Source organism: Drosophila persimilis, unplaced genomic scaffold (genome assembly GCF_003286085.1).
Source record: "Drosophila persimilis strain 14011-0111.01,24,50 unplaced genomic scaffold, DperRS2 tig00000606-arrow-arrow-pilon, whole genome shotgun sequence".
Lineage (NCBI taxonomy): Eukaryota > Metazoa > Arthropoda > Insecta > Diptera > Drosophilidae > Drosophila > Drosophila persimilis.
The window spans coordinates 97,174-120,921 of record NW_020825324.1 but is presented as its reverse complement, the minus strand read 5'-3'; the positions used below and the strand labels follow the sequence as shown (position 1 = coordinate 120,921).

Here is a 23,748-nt window from a genome sequence, read left to right as displayed (position 1 = left end):
AGCGAAATGGATTGAAATCCATACACAGTCTATTATTTGCAGTCAGTAGGGTATTCCTGGGAGGTTGGTCCTGAATTCCGTCAAGTATCGCTTGGATCGGTCCCCATATGTGCATGTTTTCGCCATAATAAATAAATTCCACTCAATTAACAGCTTGGATCTGTTAAAATCGTCAGTATTGAGAGCAATCCACATCTGGCAACGCCAAGTGATTTACTACTTTTCCTCTCTCACTCTCTCTCACTCAATGTTTGGCTTCCGCACACCCATACACTGGCCAGTGAGTGAGCAGGGCAGCGCAACAAGTTAACAGACAAGGCTACGCAGCAGTGAGCGGAAAAGAGAATGGGAGAGAGTCGAGTGCATTTGCGCAACTGCAACGGACCAAGTGAACAATGTAGTGGTCGGCGAGGGGGGAGGTGAAGTATGGTGGCTAAATATAAAGAGTACTTTGGAGTATACTCATATAGAGAGTATAAAGAGTACTTTGGAGTATACTCATATAGAGAGAGTTGTGAACTAAATAGGCAACTGATGCCTTACCTTGTTTAAATACGCCTTGCTAGATTTTGGCAACTACGCTCCTCTCCTCCGCCGAGAAGTGCAAGCGAGAGAAGGAGCAGCAGCAGCTCACCCTCCCACTCTCTCACTCTCTTTGCTTATGCGATCTTGAAACAAAACAAACACAGACGAACACTTGTTTAACCAGACGTACTCTCTCTCTCTCTCTCTCTTTCTCACACACACACACACTCACACTTGCTACTTCCCACTCACTCGCTCTCTATTCGTTGCCTTTGGTGGGAGGTAAGCAGCGCAGTCAACGGGTTCGGCGCAGACGGCAGGGCAGTCTCACTCATGTTAAAAAAAAAACCCCCCCCCCGTAAGGAAACCAATTTCGTCGTGCCGAGGCTTTTATACCCTAGAATTTGGAGGAGCCATTTACCAATGTAAATGGTAAATGTGGACCCTACATGATATATGCAATTCCACCATATCCGGACAATTTCGACAAAGATTATCCATTAACAATGTCATTGATTCCGACCGACAGACAGAAGGACGGACATGACTATACCGAGTCGCCTTAACATACTTCATTCTGATCAAAAGTCCATTAACAGCGTTACAAACTTTTGCTAAATAGGAGAGTACCCTCTTCAAGGGTATACAAAATAATTAACATGAGTGAGTTGCTTGCTCGGAGATTGGCTACAAGCGAAGCAGCTCACTCATGTTAGCAAAAAGATACAGTGAATATTAGTGGTTTGTACATGGAGAGAGAGAGACATTCAATCGAACAGCGCGAGCGCGTAGCTCATCGAAATCGAAATCGAAGAAGGCAAAGACGAGTGTAAAGAGAGATAGAGAGAGAGAGAGAGAGTGCCACCCCCCTTTGGGCCCCACCGCTTCTTTTTGTTTTTTGTTTTGTAATAAATAGCGCTGTATAAAGCGACCACGCTACCAAACGGCAAGAACCCGCGCTGTGAGCTGTGAGCAGAGCAACAACGCAGGTCGGTACCCCCTGCACCCCCCTTCAATATACAACCGCCGCCAACGAAAGGGAGAATCGAATCGAATCGACTCAAACCGAACCCCCGAACCGTCGTCCGCAGGCTAGAACTAAAAGAAGAATCGGTTGAAACAGCTGGAATAAAACCAAACCAGCAGAGCAAAGCAAAACAAAAACAGAATTAGCGACAGGCCAAAAAAAAAAAAAAAAAACGAAAAAAAGAGAGAAAACATACGTTTCCCTCTCCACCGTAACGCCGCGATTTTCCCCCTGGAAAAATATGACACAGATATACTATATAAATTATAACAAGTATATTTAAATTTCATTGTGATAAGAAAAAAACTCTGAAAAATCAGCATTAAGCGCAGACTGATCGAAAATTTAACAACAAAATAAAGTATACATAAAAACCTCCTACAAAAAGGAGAGAATATCATGATATTGGATTAAAAAAAAATATATATATATAAAAAGAAAAGAGTTGCAAAAAATTATTTTCAAAATTTTTTTCAAGTGTGTTACAAATCAAAGACCGAACAAAAATGTCAAAAAAAAAAAGTAAAATAACAACAAATGGAAAAATATAATTAAAGCAGATGCCAACAAAAAGCGAAACAAGAACATTTAACAGCGTAAAAAGAAAATATCCATAAATCTATATATACCATAAATTATACATATATGTAGATAGACGGAGAGGAGAGCCCGGAGAACGGAACGGAACACGGACAGAACAACGCAGAACAGAACAGAACACCTTAAAGCCAAAAACCAAAGCAACAAAAGCGAACGAAGGAAGGAACAACAAAAGAACGAGCCAGAAGATACCAGCGGGAGAAAGACAGAGACAGAAGGCGAGAACACAACAAAGAACACAAGACAGAAACAGAAACCGAAACCGAAACGGCATAAAATAGAGCTGAAAAAGTTAGAGGAGGAGAAGGAGAAGGAGAAGGAGAAGAAGAAGGTGGAAAAATGACAACGAAACAACCAAGAAAAGTGGCCCCCGATGGCGGCTGGGGTTGGGTTGCCTGCTTTGGCGTTAGTTTGGTCAACGTAAGTCCCACCTTAATATATATGTACATACAAATATATATACATACTATGTATAACCACACATTCCACACATTCCAATTAATTAGCTGACAAGAGAAAGGAAAGAAAGCCAATCACTCTGCGGGCTTAAAACCCTTTCATCCTGCAGACTACTTTCTTCTCTCGTGTCCCCCCTTTTTCCTGGTGTATTAATGGTTTTGTACTTAGGATAGGTTAGTTACCAAGTTGCCCCTGCTCCCCGTCCCCCGTTCCCCGTCCCCCGTTCCCCGTCTCCTGTTCCCTGTCCTGTGTATGTGGTAGTTCTCATTTGATAAGCTTCAATTGAAATATGACCAAATTTAATATGTTTATATCTCAAATGCTTACATGGCGATTTATGGGCCATCTCTAATAAATATTATTATGGCCAATAAATACAGCAGATATGTACATATGTAGACATTTAATCAAATCATAAATACAAAAGCTAATCTATTGCATTAGAGGGATTCTACTGGGTTAATTGTTGACAATCCATCTGTTAAAAAGTGCAAAAAGGAAAACCAAGTTCTCAGTTCCATGCCATGTCTGACCGACCAGTCATCCATCTATGTATGTACCTGGTCTCTGTCCTATAGTGCAACTTGTCTTTCCTTTCCTTTGTGCTCCTGTGTGTGTGTACACCAAGGTGGATCTGTGTAGCTGTGTATCTGCACCCCCTGCTGCAGACAGCAGCCAAGAAACAGCTGCTTTTCCCAAAGAAGGAGAGAGAATGAGGAACAAAGAGCAGAGGCGGGAGGCAAAACGAACAAAATAAAAGGAGTCTACTCCGATCCGATCATGGCCATTGCGTCGTTCGTTTTGGGCTCGGCTCGGCACTGCTCTCCTCCGGGGAGATCGGCTCTACAATGCTCATGTACTGTTTCGGGGCACTGCTTTCGGTCGTCACGCACCAGACGCGTGATATCGAAAATGTGTCTCGAGTGTTGTATACCCTTTTTGCAGCGGGTATCTTCGTTTTTTATCACAAGAAATCACACCAAATTCAGCCTCTCATTTCAAATTATGTTACCATCAGAGGAAAGCCAAACGAAAGGGTACAAGAAATTCGGCTAGTTTTCGCTGATTCTCTATTTTGTGTTCGTTGTTGGAGCGCATAGGCCTACATACGTGTACATCTACATCTGAACAGAGCAAAGGCGAAGACATTTCAATGGGTGGTGGGGCGTGGCCACAAATATCGAATTGGTACAACATTTAAGACCACATTTCGAATATTAAGATACCAATAAAACTAATGGTTTATGCGATTATAAAGGCTACAGTATATTTGGAGCTATTTCCTATTCATCCCTGGGAGGTTCGACCTATGGAGACTATGGAGTTAAAATAGTAGGACTCAAAAGATATCGAAAATAGTAATCATTATTGATCACCCAGTAGACACACACCAAATGGAACAGTATTGATCCTTGACCGATGATGGAGAATGATCGTGTAGGTCTACCGAGTGTACTCGCTATAAGAAATGAAATCACTTAAGAGCTGGTACACTGGATAAAACTACCGGACTTCCAATGATTGTCCTCCGGGGTCTTTTCGCCCACGGCTGGTCTTGAGCTAATAATTGACCCGAGTCGCAGTACAATATGATATTTAATTCAACATACAGGTGCTGGGAACCGGGCCAACTATAAACTATATAACTCTCGATTGATTCCCTGTTCGGATTGGACTTAATGTCACGTATGAGGAGACTGAGCGCATAGGTGTATCTACTTGCCAAGCAGAAAGAAATCAAAAAACTTGCCTGCTCAGGAAGCGGATAAAAGTACCAGCTCCGGGGATACCCACGAGGATTACAGATCATTTTAGCGCACTTTCACCCGCGGAACGGAGAGCTCATGGTTGGTTTTGTGGCTAATAATTCTATTTATGCTGCAAACATTTATGACGTTCAAATTGTACATAAATGTCTGAGTACAAATAAAAATATAAGCCCATGAAATATATTCTCCCCTAACGAATCGGAATCACTCGATCCTAAAATTTCGGTTTTTTTTCTCGCTTACTCTTTGTCTGATTTTCTGGTAGGGAGAACAACGAAAAATATTCGTTAAGATAGAGAATCAAGTGGTTCTAGCTTTAAGATATAAACAAAACCTAAGAACTGGGACACTCTTTAAGGTCCAAAGTCGTCCTGAGGTGCATTAATCCGAAAAGAATATCCACGCTCGGAACGGATGTCTTATAGATGGTTTGGTGGTAAATAATTTACCTGTTTCTCAGTTCTAAATGGTATAAATAAACAAAGCATATAGGAGCCGAGAGCCAGGAAAGCTATAGACCAATTGATTGTTGATGGAGGAGTCAGTGAATGTCATATTTATCAATGCATAGATCTTAAATCTGTGCAGGGGAATCTGTAAAAACGATTGATATTATGAGAGTGGAATGAGAGTTCGTCAAATTAAGTCGATTCTCCCATTATCAGCATCATCATTAATTCCTGGGAAGGGTAGGTGCGAAATTGAAAACAAAACAAAGCTTGTAATCATAATCGGAAATGCTCCTCCACTCCACCTGCAGCTCCTTCGCGTTTGGTGAGGAATCGGATCGGGGTTAGATCGCTGCCTGATATCGCCTGATAGGCGGCCGATCAGTCGATTATGTGAGCACACGGTTAACGATGAACGGTGAACGGTTGACGGTTAACAGTTAGCAGCTCGAACTAATCGCAGCTCGGAACTTTTGTTTGTTTTCGCAGCGCGTTGACAACACATCCAGCAGCAATCCACTATCTTTGGGTCCGCCGGCCGCACGTTTAATCGCCTTTTAAATCATTTACGAGGCAAATTAGCACTTGAACCTTATACAACACGAAATCCGTCCAAAAGCGAACCCATTAAACATCAAGAACCAATCACCAAACAGTAAATCATCCTCCTCTGAGGCTGGAATGCTGCGAAAAACAACATGACTCTCAGGAACAAGAACCTTGTTGTCAGGGGGCGCGACGGCGACATACATGTGATGCGGTGGAACAGCCCCAGACCATGATCGAAGCGCCACCATGTTCAACGGTCTTCTTTGTGTATTTTGGATTTAATTGTTTGTTGAAAGGACGTCGTATATATAGTTTACCATCACTTTTAAGAACATTAAACTTGAATTTTTCGATCTAAACAATCATATTTCAAAAATTGTCACCTTTGTGCAACATTGTTCAACATTCATGATGGACAGCAATGGGCTTAGGTCCCCTGGTGTAGATTCAAGGCATTATGAACGCCGAAATGTAGAGACATTCTGTGTAACAATTTATCTGGAGAATATGCCGATAATTTGCCACTTGCCTGGATATTTCAACTGGACAACGTCCCGGTACGATAGTCAAGTCGTGGCTTAACCAAGAGGGAATCAATGTTTTGCAATGGCCACCGCAGAGTCCCGACCTAAACCGTATAGAGAACTTGTGGCAATTAAAAGGATTTGTGCCGAATTTTACAGGAAGAATAGAAGAAAAAAAAACCCACCTTAGCAGTGCGCACGTCTTGTAGATTAAATACCAAAGCGTTGCTCCACTGTTCTTAAGCAGAAAGGTAATCCCACTCAATATTAAAGTAAATTTATTAAAAATACGAGGAATACTGGTCAGCTTTTAACTTTTTTAAGTGGCTTAAGTATATGAGCGTGACATTTTAGAGATGGTTTCAGATTTTTTAAATATTTCGCTGAATATATATTTTCATAACTTGGTTATTGTTGAATTAGAACACTGTATTAGAACACACACTAGCTTAAGTCTATGAAGTGTCACATATTCTATTCTGGACACAAGTGCGCACTTATTTGTTCTCTGAAGCACTTGAAAATATATAACAACAACATATCGTAGGACACCTATGTAGATATACTCGTATGTATATTATTTTTGGATGAAAATGGCAGAATGGTACACACTCCTTTGTCTCATGTTGTACATAAAAAACACGCCAAGAAATTAAACAACTTTAAAGCATTACGCTCTGCAATAAAGCAACAATCACGCCCGAAATGGATATATTTCTCTTGTGCCAAAGAAATCTCCAGTTACGCAATAACCAATGATATGAAAAATTATACACTTGTTACCAGTGGCACTCGAAAACTATAAGCCATTTGCACAAACGATGGAGATGGCGATGAAGAAGGAGCATATACGTCCACCAGGCATCCCAGTTTTAAGACTTTAAGACTTGGAATACCCGACGAACGTACGAGCTTCAATGAACACGCATATATGGCTTGGGGTTGGGATGTATGTATATGTGGTGAAAAGTTTTCAAATCAATCAAATCCATATGAAATTCAAATAATACATATGGTATTTGAGGATCTGAAAGCTCTAGACCATTTGACCCGGCTATTCGTAATCGTTTATTCGCCCAACGAACTAGATATCCCACGGATAGTTGGCTTTGTGGCTAACGATTGCTACTATCCGCAGTAATGTATGACTTTCAGAAACCCGATTAAACCATTTTTGGGAGGGGAATAAATATCCTTCGATTAGATATCTATTGGAATAAAATGATGCCCAAAATTCAAATTAAATGCGAAGTATTTTTATACGATCTACAGACCTCCTCCGATGACGGAGAAATGAAATCACTTAAGAGTTTTAAGATGCTTTAAGATATAAACAAAACTTAAGAACTGGGACACTTTATAAGGTCCAAAGGTTTCCTGAGGTCCATTAATCCGAAAAGAATATCCACGGATATCTCATGGATGGTTGGTGGTAAATAATTTTCTTGTTTCTCAGTTCTATATGGTATAAATAAACAAAGCATATAGGAAACGGGAACCAAGAAAGCTATAGACCATTTGTATAGACCAATTGATTGTTGTTGAAGGAGTCAGGGTATTTCCCCAGTGGAATCTGTAAAAACGATTGGTATTATGAGAGTGGAATGACGCGACGACGACATATATGTATCTCTGAAGTGTCCGATTGGGGTTGGGATGTATATGTGGTGAAAAGTTTTCAAATCCATCAAATCAATATGAAATTCGAATAATACATATGGTATTTGAGGATTTGAAAACTCTAGACCATTTGACCCGGTTATTCGACCTCGTTTATTCGCCCAACGAACTAGATATCCCACGGATAGTTGGCTTTGTGGCTAATGATTGCTCCTATCCGCCGTTGCATATGACTTCCGAATTGTACATAAACCACAGCGCATAGGATAAACCAAAAGCCCTCTCTGGCAGGTTTGCAGACTCCCTAAAATCAGAAAGGGATATGGGATATATACGTATATATCCCATGGAAGAATGAAAAAAGGTTTCAGTTATCGCAAGAAATATTCATATTTTAGGAGTGGAAACGTAGATATGCCATATACTCGAGATATGGACAAAATGTCGGGTGTGGTGGGTTCGGGCGCGTTATCTATGGGAAACTATAAGACAAAGAAAGCCGCCCTTCGTCTGTCTGTCTGCAAGGCTCGTGGGGCAGAGATAAAGATACAGATACAGAGCAAACTGGCAACAAAATGCAGAACCTGAAACCTGGGACCCCCTCCCCCATTCACAAAAAAGCCCCGAAGCCATTAGCAGGCACGTGACCACATATCTAATAGCAAATATCGGATGGGAGAGACAATACTACCACACCTATAGATATGTAAATAAATACAATAGATATAGATACAGATACAATGTCGTTTAATTTGGTATTCGATTCGCTTAGAGGTCGTCGACACAGCAGAAAGCAGAGAGCATAGAGGAAACCCGATTAAACCATGATCAAACCATTGTCGGGAGGGAAATAAATATCCTTCGATTAGATATCTATTGGAATAAAATGATGGCCAAAATTCAAATTAAATGCGAATGTTATACGATCTACAGACCTCCTCCGATGACGGAGAAATGAAGTCACTTAAGAGTTTTAAGATGATTTAAGATATAAACAAAACTTAAGAACTGGGACACTTTATAAGGTCCAAAGGTTTCCTGAGGTCCATTAATCCGAAAAGAATATCCACGGATATCTTATGGATGGTTGGTGGTAAGTAATTTTCTTGTTTCTCAGTTCTATATGGTATAAATAAACAAAGCATATAGGAAACGGGAACCAAGAAAGCTATAGACCATTTGTATAGACCAATTGATTGTTGTTGAAGGAGTCAGGGTATTTCCCCAGTGGAATCTGTAAAAACGATTGGTATTATGAGAGTGGAATGACGCGACGACGACATATATGTATCTCTGAAGTGTCCGATTGGGGTTGGGATGTATATGTGGTGAAAAGTTTTCAAATCCATCAAATCAATATGAAATTCGAATAATACATATGGTATTTGAGGATTTGAAAACTCTAGACCATTTGACCCGGTTATTCGACCTCGTTTATTCGAAACTCGATTAAACCATTGTTGGGAGGGGAATAAATATCCTTCGATTAGATATCTTATCTATTGGAATAAAATGATGGCTAAAATTCAAATTAAATGCGAAATATTGTTATATGATCTACAGACCTCCTCCACAATCTGTCAGAGCTGTCGGATCTGTCAACAAAATCAATTTCCATTTGCAATACAAATTTCTTTTAATTGAATTCTTCGCTCCAGCGACTCGAACAGACTCTTTCCTGTCTGTCTCAGCCTGTCAGTCGTTGGATCAAAGCCAGAGACAGAGACAGAGGCAGAGGCAGAGACAGAGGCAGAGGCAAAAACAAAGCCAAAGACAACGAAAGAGTTGCATAAGAAATCATCAGAGAGCCCATTGGCAATGGGGCGTTATCGGTCGATGGCGAAACCAAAGAAGGTGCAAGTCCAAAAGTGACTCCTCGCTTTTTCTAAAAAAAAAAATTCTTTTCTTATTTACTGAATTTCCCGCTTTCATTTTCGGCAGCAGCTGCACAAATATACCCTCGTACCCTCGAAGAATCGCGCAAATATTGTTGAAAGTATGACTCAAAAAAGATTTGATACAAATTTCCGAAAACGCCAAATGAAATCCAAAGATTTCTTGCGTGGACTTTGCACGGAACGAGACTCTTGCCAGTATTTCAGTCTGTCAGTCTGTCTGTCTTGTCTGCTTTCGATATCTTTCTTTTTTTTTTGTGTAAAGCAAATTGAATGATATATAGTATATATACACGTATGTATGTATTCATGTAGGTATCTTGATTTTGCATTCAGTGTCAACGCAATAATGAAACTCAAGTAAATGGATCGGTTCGGTTCTCTGGTCATGCCACCGCTACTCTTTGGATATCTGGCCAGAAACGAATCGATATCAGAAATGTGCACACATGTTGATTACATTCGGAGTGTGCTTCGAGCCTATTCTCTCACACAGTGGCTTAGCAGTAGGAGCATTGAAGATTTCATGATTCCCAGAGTAAACCAGAGTACCAGGGTATTATATTCGGAATGTGTACATATGTGGCTGCTTTGATCACTCTCCCAGAGTGGCTTAGCATCTCTCTCCCCCTCTCTATCTCGCTCTCTAATTATCAGGGTAGGGTATCCCATTGTCCCGTTGTCTCGTGGTTTTCGTTTTTCTATTTGAAGATTTTCTGCCACCAATTCCACCTTCTCTTCTGCTTTTGACGCTGTGCCAATTTACTAAAAACACAAACAGAAGTAAATTATACAACGTACACACACACACACACACACACACACACAGCGTGTGTTTGAGCTAGTTTTGTTAGGTTTTTGTTATCATTATCAGCTCCACGATTAGCACTCTTTATTTTTCTGATTCGGGTCTAGACAATCGAAGCGATTGATACCCACTCACCGCCCGAATACCCTCCGACGACGACACGACAATGAACCAAAGACAAAAGCAGAGCAATTAAGCCTTAACATTTAGCACATTGTCTTATTTGATAATTAGAATACATGGATTTTGTGATTAGGAGAGCACTCAGAGACAGCCACAGAGAGCACTGGCCATGTAAGGCAGGCACCCAAGCGACAGAGTGAATGATCGAGTGAATGACTGGATCAATTGGCTGGAAAGCAGACGATTGAGTGACTGAACGAACGAACGACTGAATCACCGTCTGACTGACTGATCGACAGTCATTTAGCATTCATCAAACGCATGCTCGGACGACTGGACTTGGCTCGACTTGAATACGTCATACAGAATATCCGGCATGCTTTTGCAGCAATCGAGCAATCTATATATGGATGGATGGGGTGTGCACATACACATACACATACACACATATGTATACATACATATATTTGAAGTGGCATCGAAAGCCAATTAGAACATTTCCCAAAATGTCTGTATCTGTGCTGCTGGAAAATTGCCATTTAGTTTTGAGAGGTCAAGAAGTATGCCCCAAAAGGCATATTATGTATTCAAAAATGTTTCAATGAAGAAATTCCAATCGGCCAAATTTGGGAGTGCTGTGGCACATTTGTTCCTTGATTCAATTATGTGGCGAACTCCTCAAAATTCGCCCCCAAAAATCCGGTTTTCATTCCATTTCTTTCACGCAATAAATTTGTAAGAATTTCTTCATATTTTGTTTTCGTTAATTTTGTGACGTTTTGTTTCTTTCAACAATTGTCGTCGTCTGTTTTGCTCTGTATGTGGGTTGTGGCCTCTGTTTTGTTTGTGGTTTCTTTTTTTTTTTTTTTTTTTTTTGTTTTTTTTTTGCAAATGAGAGCTAATTTCTTTGACAAATTCCGAGTGCCAGGCGCGAGAAAAACAATAAATAGAATGAACTAGACCATGAAATAGTAACAGAAAGAGAAACAGGAACGTATAGAGAATTCAAAATACGAGCACCCGTTGGACGAGTGATGTGTGTGTGTGATAGCCAGATCGATCACACCGGATCGATCGATCGATCTCATGAAAGACTCATGCAAACAAGATCTTAAGCATGGAAGCAAACACACGCACACAATTCCCCCCACCCCCACCCCCCAAACGGCATTCGCAGGTGAATGCTAAAACCAAACGATCGGATCGATCGCGATCGCGATACCGATCCGATCTGATATGATCGGGCGAGGAAGTGTGCTGCGCGCTCTACGGATGCTAATGAAATTTTAACAACTGCTAAAATGGGATCAAAGTGCCAGCAAGATGGAAATGCTAATGCATATGCTGAGAGATCTATCCCAAAAGGAATGTTAAGTCCCGCACACGAGTATGTGCATATTTTGAATGCTAATTATTGGCAGAAATACGAAAATGGAGATGTGGCTACTTATTGTAGGGGCCTGGGAGCCATGGCGGGCTTCCTTTCATTCCCGCATCACGTGATCGAGGCCCACAAGCCAGATACAAGATGTAAAATACCAGATAAAAGATACGAAAAGGAAGGGGAAATTAATGGCAGCGTTGCAACAACGAGTTCCAATCAATGTCAATAGTCAAATGCACATGTGACGGCTCTTCCCTCTAGCTACATACATATGTATGTATGTCTTTCTCTATCTATTTGTATCTGGTATCTGGTATCTTGTATCTCGCTCTCTCTTTCTCTCCGAGTGCAGATCTGGTTTGTCAAGCAGCTGATGCAGCTTCGATCGCTGGCAATCACGTGACTCTGTGGCAAGTGGCAGGCAGACAGACAGACAGACAGACACAGTGGAGGGAGGGCAATGCTCAGGGGAAACCCGTTTGCAGCAAAATCGAAACAAAAAGAAAAACAGCTGTTTTTTGCTGCTGCATCTTTGATGGGGGGACATCTGTGGATGTATCTGTTGGCCTGAGCATCACTTTGCTGATGCATCTTTTTGGGATCTGTGTATCTTTTGCTGAATGCATCTCTGAGATCGTTGTCGTTGTTGTGTCTGCTGGATAAATCACATGATTGCTAACCCCAATCGTACCGCCACCATCCGCCCCTCGATATCCGCCGTATACAATATATACATATACCATTCGTATCGGTTCGGTTCGGTTCGGTTTGGTTTTCAGCTGAATTGAATTTCGAGTTCAGCTTTACAGCTTTTGTTTTTTGTAATTGTTTCTGTATATATAATTTATTTTTAATTGAAATTGAAATGTTTGGTGCGTTTCCCCCCTTCATTGCGTTTCAGTTGAGTCGCTTTTCGATACATTTACAGATACAGATACAGATACATTTACAGATACAGTTGCAGATTCGAGTATCGAGTCTTGAGTTGAGTTCACAGCGAGAGTACAGCAAATGTTGTGGCGGTAGTGAAAATGTACTTGACAGTTTAATTGCTTCAATTGCCGCGAGACCCAGAGAGAGGGAGCGAGGGAGCGAGACAGAGAGACAGAGAAGGCAACAATTTAATTTCAATTTCGAACGAATTTATATATTGTATGTTTTTGCTCTTTAATGAACGCAAATTAATATTCAACAATTTAAGAACAATAACAACAATAGCAATAACCCCTTGACTCGACTTGAAGTTGAAGTTGAAGGCACTCCTGGGGCTCTTGCGGCTGTCGGGGACCCTCGTTAAATGTTTAACCAGCAGCTAAATTGTGTGCGCATGCAAATACTATTGGAAATTGTACATCTTAAATAATATTGAAGGTAGCTCTGCTGCTGGGTAATCCGATCCAAACAGACTACTGACCGGACCAGAGCCAGAGCCAGAGCCGGAGCCGGAGCTGGACCCAGAACAGCAGGTGAAATGCATTGAGATGACAATGAGGGGGGGAGTCTGCAAGTGGCACGGCGGCGCCTGGGAGCAGCCCCAGGGGGTTCAGCCCCCCCCCCCCCCCCCCCTCCATACACGCACAAAGAGAAGCCAACCACAGGCACCCATCTGTGTCTGTGGCTGTACGGATGTCCTTCCTCTCTCTCCCTCCCTTCCCCTTTGTCACTCGGTTTCAGCAGTAGTAAATATTCGAGTTTAGAGCCCCTTTTGGGGCAAGAATGCATTTCATGGAAGGCGTAATTGAACGTTATTTTTGGCCCAAAGCTGATTGAAACATGCACCGACACGGAGTTGCAGCAGCAGCAGCATTGGAAGGCCTTCAAAGACTGCCTTTTTGCCGTTACAGCCAGCATTAGGCAAAATGGCTTTCGGGGTTTTCAGTTTCAAATGAAATGCGCAAATATTGAATTTCTATTTGATGCTGATAAATTGTATTTCATAAGCAACAAAGAAATGACTTTCAAAAGCGGCAGAGAAACAGAGAGTAAAAACTACCTCAAATTTAAGAGGATTTCATGTATTTTTGGACGTGGGCTGCACCATCCAGTGGCATATGAAACACCCATCAATCCTTCCCTCCGTCCATACCCTTGAATTTAAAACCAGTCTCCAAACTATATTTAGCAGAAACTTCTTCCCAAATTACTGCAAATTTAATTGCTAAAAAGTATGTATTTAATTCTTAAATATGAGCAAATTTATTTTTAGAAAAGTGGATATTTTTGTTGTAAAATTTTTAAATATAACTCCTAGAAATAAGGTATATTATTGATAAAATTTGGGAATTAAATTCCTAAAAATGGGAACTAAATTAAAAAAAAAAAAACAATATAACTCTAGAACTAAAAAAAAAAACAAAATAACTCTAGAAACTAAAAAAAATGAGAATTTAATTCTTAAAATATTTAAAAAAAAAAAATAAATTCTATTACAAATTTGAATTTTATTGAAAACAAATTAGGAATTTTATTTTATTAAATTGCAAATTTTATTTTATTAAATTGCAAATTTAATTGTATTCCTCCAAATTTTATAGAATTTTATAGTTAAAAATTAAAAAGGAAAAATGAATCTTAAAAATTAAGAAATTTAATTCTTATCAATTCACAAATTTCCTACGAATAATTTCTCTTTCTATTTCTTTACATATTAAAAATTGTAAAAAAAAAAAACAAAAAAAAAGAATTGCTAGAAATATTCAATGTCCTTTATATTGTTGCTTGAAAAAAAAAAATCCAGAATTACTAAAATGTTTGCATGGACTTGGAATCCATTTCGTTTCATGGCAATATCTATTGCAGGCCAATTACCATTTAATATTCAATTACAAATCCGAGAGATTCACTTCTCTTGAAGATTGATTGCATTCACAATTTTACAAAACTTCTCGATTTGCGCGGGGGAGGTGGTTGGGTATGGGCCGGGATGATTACCCCCCACCAATTACTGAAGTTAATTCCGGACTTATAAATGAGCAGCAGGGCCAGGCAGGGCGGGGCAATAACAATCCGGAAACAAATGACTACCCACACTGCTAGTGGGGGGGGGGGGGAGGTGGGGGAGGTCTGGGCTTTTGCTCAATTATATATTTCTTGGAGAACACAACACACGAAAACGCAATGAAAATTAGAGCACCCGCCCCATGCACCCATCCATCCGTCCATCCGACCATTCAAATGTTAAGTTCAAGTTTTTGAAGGACAAAAGATGGCCAGATACCGGAAAGGACAGGACAGGACACACACGGACACATGGACACTGGAAAATGATGAAATATCAGGTTGAAGGCATAATAAATGCCACGCAAAACGTAATGGGAAATCGATAGGACAGATGGACTTGATTTACGACGAACGATGGTCAGTCAGCCCCGAAAGCAAAAAATACCCAACGACGGACAGTTGTCGTGGCAGCCGCCACCCACGAGGTGGAGGCAGGGGGCAGCAGCAACAGCAGGGGTAGTTGTGACGTCCATTGACATCGTCACGATGGTCAGTAGTCATCATCACAGCCGTTTTGACCACACCGGCCCCGCACTGCGTGCCACTTTGCCACTGGCCCCCAACGACTGGCTGCCCGGCTTTGCCACATTTGCCACATTTGCCACATTTGCCACACAGAAATGGGGAAAGGAAAGAACGTCATAAGCTTTTGAAACTCATAAATGATAACACGCTAAAAGCACATTTCAAAAAAAAAAAAAAGAAACATCAACAGGCTTCAGTTTTAATATACATATGCAAAGAGATACACAGATACGCAGATACAGATACACAAAGCTGTGGAAACTTTTGCGGAATCATGCTCATTAAGGTCCCAAGGGCTATGCAAACTTTAACCTTTCACTGCGAGAAGTGGAGAGACAAATCGCAAACAGGGCCAAAATCGCATTTAAGCCAATATTCTGTATAGAAATTTCCTGCTAGAAAGTGCAACTGCTAGATAGATTCCATACAATTTTTGGCTAGAAATATCATCCATAGACTGATGGATGGATCAAATAATAATAAACGACGCAATTGCTCAAAATAAACAAAAATCGAATTGCAATTCAGTCCAAAAGAAAGTCCATTTTACGTACACGAATCGCACCGCAGCTGCAGGGCTTCTCAGGGGTGCCAGAAATAGGTCGGCAAGAACTCCTCTAATTAGAAACGATTTTGCAATTTTAATATTCGCAAAGGCCCCACGGGGTGACAAGGGTTTTTTGAAATGATTGAAATGTCAACAAGGTGCCACAAGGGGCAAAAAGTGCGGCCTCCAATTGCCAGGCTTCGATTAAATATTTAATTACAGACTAAGAATACATGCAATGGCGGAGGTAAACTATACAATTGCGTTTATTGGGGGGGGTGTACAATTGTACTAATTACGTAATTAAATGTGGTTCCAGTCCCTGTATAGAAAGCGAAAAGCTTTGATAGGATTTCCCAGATCTGTATCTAAAGATCTATATACAATCCTGTATCTTTTCGGCATCCAAATATATTTGATACAAAGACCTGTTTACGGCACGTTCCCTTTCTTGAAAAAAATAACCCAATACAGGCGTGATTTTAGCAAAGATTCTATAACCAGATCGGTGATGTCTTGGCCCGGAAATCGTTTAGCCACAGCCATAGCCATAAATCATCAAAGAGGCCGATCGTTGGCTTATTAATAGATTTGCGAAATAACGAATAACGAAAGTTGCTGGAAACCTACCTTTTTGTCACAAAACGGCGACAACGTGTGCTCGTGTTAAGTAATATTTTCCATATATATACATACGGGTACATATGTATCTGAAAATGTATCTGTATCTATGGCTATTACGTGGCGGGGAGCGTACATTCAAGTGTCACGTTAGTTTCACAGCAAACAACAGCCACCTGTAAATTGGATTCAAAAATATTGCACGAAAAATGTTTAAAAATAATTTAGCATCTAATTGTGCAAAGATCAGCCCTACCCCTGCCCCTGCCCCCCCCTATATATAACCGATTTGGAGCAATGGAGCATTAAAAAGGTGTTCTCCTACCAAAAAGCGAGTCACACGAGCTCTTTTGAGTCGGTCTCTGGTTGGGTATTTGTTTGCCTTTTGCTGTTTTTCGCTAAAACCCAACAAAAGGCTAGTGAAATAATACAAGTACGATATATACTATATACTATATACTATGGGGTGTGCGACTGAAAAGCTAATAAACAATTTCCACAAGCACACAAAATAGCAATAAGAAACCAAAAATATATGTACTAAAAGCAGACCCATATATAGTATATGTCTAATATATTTACAGATTACAGAAAGCCAGCAGCAAATTGAAATTTAAAATGAAAATGAAAACAAACGTGGCGGCATGAGTTTCAGTAAAATGGAAATACAATACACAGATTGATATTTCCTTTGTTCCAAAATAAATTCCTTCGCAAAATGCCCTTAATGGAAGATTCGTTGAAGAGATTAATGGACTGATATTTGCGTTAAGAGAGGATGACAGAAGGTTATGTGGATCATATGAAGGATTCAAGTAGATCTCATAATCTTTATAAATTCGACCACAGATGGTACAATATTCAATTGCTTAAGATAATACAAGAACTAGCGAGAAATACAGAAAAGAAGGAAAGAAAACAATTTACAAAATTTTCTAAATTCAGGTGATGGTAAATATTAAGTTCTATAATCTTAAGAGACAGTTCTGGGGATAAGGCATGGCAAAGGGATACATATATTTATAATTATGGAATACAACCCTAAAAGGTTCAGGCTGAGGGTAAGGGTAAGCCAAGACCCAAAAGAGATCCGAGATGGGACCCCATTACCTATACTGCAATGAAGGTAGGTCTATAAGATTTCGATACTACCAGAGTCGCAGTGTAAATTCAAAATTCGATAGCTAGGGGCTCCAATATCGGACGTTTAATGATCCTAAAATATTGAAAGTTATGCTTGTATGCGAAATGCTTCAAGAACAGATCCAAAAATCAAAGTCTAAAGATCCCTTAAACGAAATGATTGATAAATAAAGCATATACTCGTGATTGTGCCACAAAAACTAAAACCAAATATGGTATCGCAAACAATTTACCAATCTCGAAATCATAAAAATCATATAAACTCAATTAAAGAAAGCCTAGAGCCTCCCAGTCCCGGTCCCAGTCCCGGTCCCAGATACACAACCGATTGGATGGGGAACACTGAAAGGTATTCGAAGCACTTGTCGAGCGCGTGCTGGTGCCTGTTGTTTTCTGATAACTAAATTATCATGCAATTACCGAATGACAGAGCGACAGAGCTCCACATCTGTATGTATAGAGGAGGTAGCCCCGGATACGCTCTATAAAAAGTAGAGGACCCCCAGAACGAGCGCACAGCATAACATACTACAGCCCACACAATCAATATCAATATAATCTCAAAAGCAAATACAAAACACTCTCAAGAACACCCCCATCAAACCCAAAGAATAAAGAGCGACAACAATCTATGCATATCTCGGGGAGTCTCTTACTAGGAGTGGAGGAGGAGTGTAGGGGAGGGGAGGCCGCGTATTCGTTGTAATTTTCAATGTAAATTGTTCAAGGAAAAGCCGAAGACTGTCGGAGATAGTCCGCATTTACTTGGCAACCAATCATCATTATAATAATTTGAGCTAAAGGCTAAAGCGTACTTCTACTGGGAAGGGAGGAGGCCTAGAACGGGGCAAAATGCTTGGATAAATGGGCAGTAAATAATACAAAATAAATGAATAATTAATTAGGGTATAATATTGATGGTACAGTGTCCCAAGGGATGGCTTCAATTTAAATGGGAATTCATAAATGGAATAACCCTTCAAAGGCTTTACATTAGCAGGTATTTCTTTGTAGGTTCTGTAGTTTCTTTGAAAATGTTCTTAAAATAACTGTGGTATATAATGAGAAGGGAAGCTATCCGTTACCCTTGGGAAGCCCCCCATTATAATCGTGTACAAGGCAGTACGTACATAAAGTGACTAAAGCACACATTTTCTTATCAGTGATTATTCAAAAAAATTTATATAAATTTCAAAGGCAACCATTTCCAACAATTAGAGACTAGAAAAGTTGTTGGAAACGTTTCGAGCTTGATGTGAGAATTAGTAATAAGGAAATGGGTTTGCCAATCCGAGCCAAATGGCATTAATATTTTATGGCAAATACAACAATGTTTGCAAAGCGTTTGGCAATCGCAATCGGACATTGAAATGTAAGGAACGATCCATCAATCAATGCTGCTGATTGCTGGATCCATCAATAGAGATAGAGATAGAGACAGAGACAGATAGAGAAAGAGAGAGGGCCCTGTGTGCCCGTGCCCTGATAATGAGTGACTGCCCCATTCAGCTGATGGCCAAATGTCGCATTGCACAATCGATAAGGGTATACTCGAATAAGAGGGTATTCGGCATGGAGTGCATTCATGATAGGAAACGGGCCACTCACAGGGTCCCTCTGTCCCGCTCACTCTCTCTCTCTCTCTCTCTGGGGCTCACCCGCAGGGCGCTCAGGCCTTCCATTGATAAGGTTTTGCGATTATCCATTTAATGACGTTGGTCCTCTCTCTGTCCATGTATTTGTATTCTCTCTCTCGCTCGATTGGCTGATAAATCACGCGGTGCTGGCAGATTAGCCGACGAACGACAAATTGGCCTAAAAAAATATAAATAAAATTAAAAATTAAATTAGTAACAAAGTCTATTTGGCTGCCAAATGAGAAAAATAAAATAAAAGACCTGATTCTAATCCGCTTCTGATCCGCTTTTGCTTGCAGCTGGCCACACGCTCCATTGAGCCATCGTTCGGTCTACTCTTTGGCGACACCCTGAAGGATCTCAATGTGGGCACCACTGGGGCGGCGGTGATCATCAGTGCGCTGGACGTCTGCATGAATTTCTCGGGGCTGTTTGTCGGGCCACTGCTGAAGGAGTTCTCCTACAGAAAGGTGGCCATTGCCGGCTCCCTGCTCTGCGGCCTGGGCCTGGCCCTCACATCGCCGGCCACCAGCATGGCGCACATTCTGAGCACCTATTCGGTGATCAATGGCATCGGTGTGGGCCTGTCCACGTCGGCGGCATTTGTGGCATTGAATCACTACTTCAAGCACAAGCGCGGACAGGCGGTGGGCCTCTCGATGGCTGGCACGGCCATTGGCATGTTGATCATGCCGCAGCTGGTGAGGATCCTGCTGGAGGCATATGACTTTCAGGGCGCTGTCCTGCTGCTGGCGGGAGTCGCGCTGAACGCCACTGTCGGTTCGGTGCTGCTGCAGCCGGTGAAGTGGCACATGAAGGAGGAGTTCGATGATGAGGAGCTGATGTGTATATCGGCATTGCCGACACCCCAGCCCCAACTGCAGCTGGGTGGCGGCGGTGTGGCTGCGTCGGCGGCCTCGCCGCCCGACTTCAAAGTGATCAAAGAGGATGGCAACGAGGAGGATGCTCTGCCCGAGATGAACACCCTGCTGTTCCACAAGCATCACGCCCACCAGCACTCGATGCGCAAGAACTACTCGGAGATGGCCATGAACACCATGAATGGCTCTCGCCTGGGCATACCCAAGCGACCCACATTTCCGCGGATCATGTCCCTGGCGGGCGTACAGTCGGCGGCCCATGGGGCCGGTGCCGATGGCGCATATACCTCGCAGGCGGAGATCAATGCCACGCAGCTGCGCTGTCGCAAGGCCTCGGTTACCTCGAACCTCTCCTACATGGACTTCACCGGCTCCATTCTGCAAGTGCACCTCAACACCGGCGACGATGAGTTCGAGCAGAACGACCGCGAGCTGCGACGCGTTGGCACCGCCACCGGCAGTATTGTCCTTGGCGGACATCGCGACAGTTTCATCAAAATGAAGCCCACGGAGCTGGACAAGCAGACGGAGGCCGCTCTCGCCGCCGCTGCCGATGAGGAGGCCAAAAAGAATAAACCCAAAAAGCCGGGCTTTTGGCGCCGGTTTGCCGATCTCCTGGACATTGACATGCTCAAGGACAAGATGTTCCTCAATCTCCTGTTCGGTCTGTCCATCTTCTATGTGGCCGAGATGAACTTCAAGATGGTGACGCCGTTCTTTTTCGCCAATCTGGGATACCAAAAGACCGATGTGGCCTTTTGCCTGTCCATCACGGCCATCACGGATATCGCAGCACGGATTGTCTTGCCGCCGATCTTCGATAGGACCACAATCAGGAAGCGTACCATTTTTCTGGTTTCCATCATTTTTGTGGCTCTAACACGTTCAAGTAAGTGCCCAGCCCAGTGATCCGAGGTGGATCCTTTGACCTTTGGCATTAACATTGATTGTTTCGCTTCCGCAGTCATGGCAGAGCAGACCGATTGGACACAGCTGATGATTTGGCTATCGATTTGCGGATTCTTCCGTGGCTCGGCATTGAGCAACTTCACGCTCACCGTCTCCGAGTATTGTTCGCTGGAGAAGCTGCCATCGGCCTTTGGCTGGCATTTGGTGGGCAAGGCATTGTTTGTGATATCCTTTGGGCCACTGATTGGTAAGACCGACCACACACTACCCATCCTAGTCCTAATCCTAATCGTAACTGCTTGTTTTAGGCCTCATCCGTGATCTGACTGACAGCTATCCCATTTGCATACACACCCAGAGCTTCTGCATTATGCTGTGCGCCTTCGCCTGGGGCATTGAGTATTTGGTGGAGTTCCTAAATGCGCGCCGCCGCACTGCAGATGCCGCACAGGTTCCCACGCAGGATTCGGCCGCAGCAGGAGCGCCCACGCGGACCACGCACGATGTCAAGTTGTAAAATGGAAGCTGGGGAACAAAACGAAACAAAATGCAGAAGGATTAGATATGAGCTACTATATTTATAAGGAAGACAAGGCTCGCTCCCGCTGTAGTGAGGGGATTCGCACCCACACCCCCATCCCACACCCCTTCCACACACAAAATGTATTAAAAACTTAGTTAATTGTGTGCTTTGTTCTTTTTGTTTTCTAAATGATTTAATGATTAAGAAATTACCATTTATTTTGTATTGTATTTTCGCCCCGTTGAATGATTTTTTTTTTTTTCTTATTTGGTTTCGCTTTGATTTCTGAGTTCTCTCGCTCTTTTTGTCGTTTATTTAGTGAACTTGTATGTGATAGTTCAAAGATAGTTTCTAATTTAGATGATAAACTAATACATACACCATAAATACACACACACACACACACATATACGAGACTAGATACATCTATCGTATATATCGTAAGAAAATGAGAGTTGAAGTTGATAGAAATTAATGGGCTTTAAAATGTACCTTAAGGAATGAAAGAAGGCGGTATACAAGAAATAACCTACTTATACAAGGACCAATTTTTCTCCGTGTGTGTGTGGCTTTTTTTTCGCCAATTTGATATAAATATATAAATATATATATATATACTATACTATATATATATATATACTAAGGAATAAACATTAAAACAGATCAATATCGTTTCAATTCTGATGCCAATCCAAATGCCAGAATATTGTGTACGCCCCCCTCTAAGCATATAAAACAAAAATTACAAAACGATGGTTCCTTATGCTTGTAAGATCAATGAGAATATGAGAGAGCCTTATAAATGTGCCCAAAACCTAAATATTATATTATTTTATATTATATATTTGCATGCCCATTTAGATCTAAGCTAGTTTTATGTTGTTTGCTTCGATTTCAGAAGAACTAACTTTTTCGAGCCGACTTCTCACAATTTTACGAAAGACGTTTATTTCGTATCGACAAATTGGTCAAGCCACCCCCAGAACATATAGAATATATACAAATATAGTGCAGAAATGAATAATGATACTTTTTACAACCCCCCGCCACCCCGCCACACACACAAAAATATATACAAAATCCCAACGACACAACTGAAGAAGCCAGTGTGGCGACACCTGGCGACTCATGGGCCAACTAAATGTGGCCGTTGAGCAAGTGGCTCCGTCTGGTGGCTGGCTGTAAGAAACTTTTTTACATGAGCTTTTTTTTGCTGGGTGCATCTCGTATATCCCAGCAAAAATCAAATCAAATTTTCACCCACCTGGCCGGGAAAAAAAAGACGAAATTTGTACGGAAAGTGCCTAATTACCTGTAGGACATTTGTTGCATGCCCCCCACCTAACTGTAAGATATTTAAAATTATCCAAAACGATAAGCAATAAAAACAAAACTACTACCACAAGAACAACATTCAAAAATACTACTTAAAATAAATAGAATTTTAAGCATATTTTGTGTACTTAAAGGTTCTTTCGTTTTTCGGGACAGAGAGTGAAAAGAGAGAGAGAGAGGTCGAGGGAGAGAGAGGTTTTGATACGATGCAAACTTTTTGTGGTATTGATTTGGTGCCCAAGATATTGAATGATATACAAGCATATGCATATATGTATACAATTAGAACTATATGATTATTTAATGAAGAGAATAAAGTGATGAACAAGACGAGACGAAAAAAGTGTGTTCTTCGGTTCGGGTGGTTTCAATCGAAAAGGTTGAAGTTTCGAAAGATAATGAAAGAGTGGAGGGGGGGAAGGCGAATTCTGTAAAATTCCTAATCAAAGAACATTCCCTACTACTGTTTTATGAAGTGTGAAAAGAGTCATTACCACCAGCAGCTCCACTGAGTGGATGATCATCAACAGCAATGATAATGTTTTATCATCCAAAGGCAAACAAAGTTGGAAGATAGAATGTCATAGGATATCATGTCAAAGGCACACACATGCGTTCTGTAATGCGTGAAGAATAAATTTAAGTTTTTATAAATTATGAATGAGAATGAATTCTGAGAAGATGAAGTCTGGCAGGCCACGAGGACGACCACTGGGGACCCACTGTTGTATATCTGAAAGCATTAGTTCTGCGCTCTCTCTTATCATCGAGTGCGGGAGGCGGGGGTGAGGCATTTTAATTTTTTTTTAAGATATGAAGTGATGTTAGATAAATAGCGTAAAAACGATTCGCAATTGTAATAATAATAGAGAAGGTTCTCAGAGGAGAGAGGCCG

The 23,748-nt window shown here is 41.3% G+C and overlaps 1 protein-coding gene across 2 annotated transcripts; it reads left to right on the top strand.

Annotated features, from left to right (window-relative positions):
• Nucleotides 1-1,318: 1,318 nt before the first annotated feature.
• Nucleotides 1,319-21,927, top strand: LOC6597450. 2 transcript variants are annotated; one of them, XM_026990602.1, is made up of 5 exons: nucleotides 1,319-1,514; nucleotides 2,204-2,572; nucleotides 19,505-20,975; nucleotides 21,051-21,242; nucleotides 21,304-21,927. In XM_026990602.1, the coding sequence occupies exons 2-5, from the start codon at nucleotides 2,492-2,494 to the stop codon at nucleotides 21,510-21,512; spliced, it is 1,953 nt and encodes a 650-aa protein (XP_026846403.1). In that variant the 5' UTR covers nucleotides 1,319-1,514; nucleotides 2,204-2,491; the 3' UTR covers nucleotides 21,513-21,927. The 2 variants fall into 2 exon arrangements, with proteins under 2 accessions (XP_026846403.1, XP_026846402.1); XM_026990601.1 differs by lacking the exon at nucleotides 1,319-1,514 and having other exon boundaries at nucleotides 2,156-2,572.
• Nucleotides 21,928-23,748: the final 1,821 nt, after the last annotated feature.

Bases quoted from the DNA above. Each gene is read 5' to 3' on its own strand.
- LOC6597450 (XM_026990602.1), top strand. From the start codon at position 2,492: ATGACAACGAAACAACCAAGAAAAGTGGCCCCCGATGGCGGCTGGGGT. The intron at 2,573-19,504 runs GTAAGTCCCACC...TTTTGCTTGCAG, and splicing joins TTGGCGTTAGTTTGGTCAAC to CTGGCCACACGCTCCATTGA. The intron at 20,976-21,050 runs GTAAGTGCCCAG...TCGCTTCCGCAG, and splicing joins TGTGGCTCTAACACGTTCAA to TCATGGCAGAGCAGACCGAT.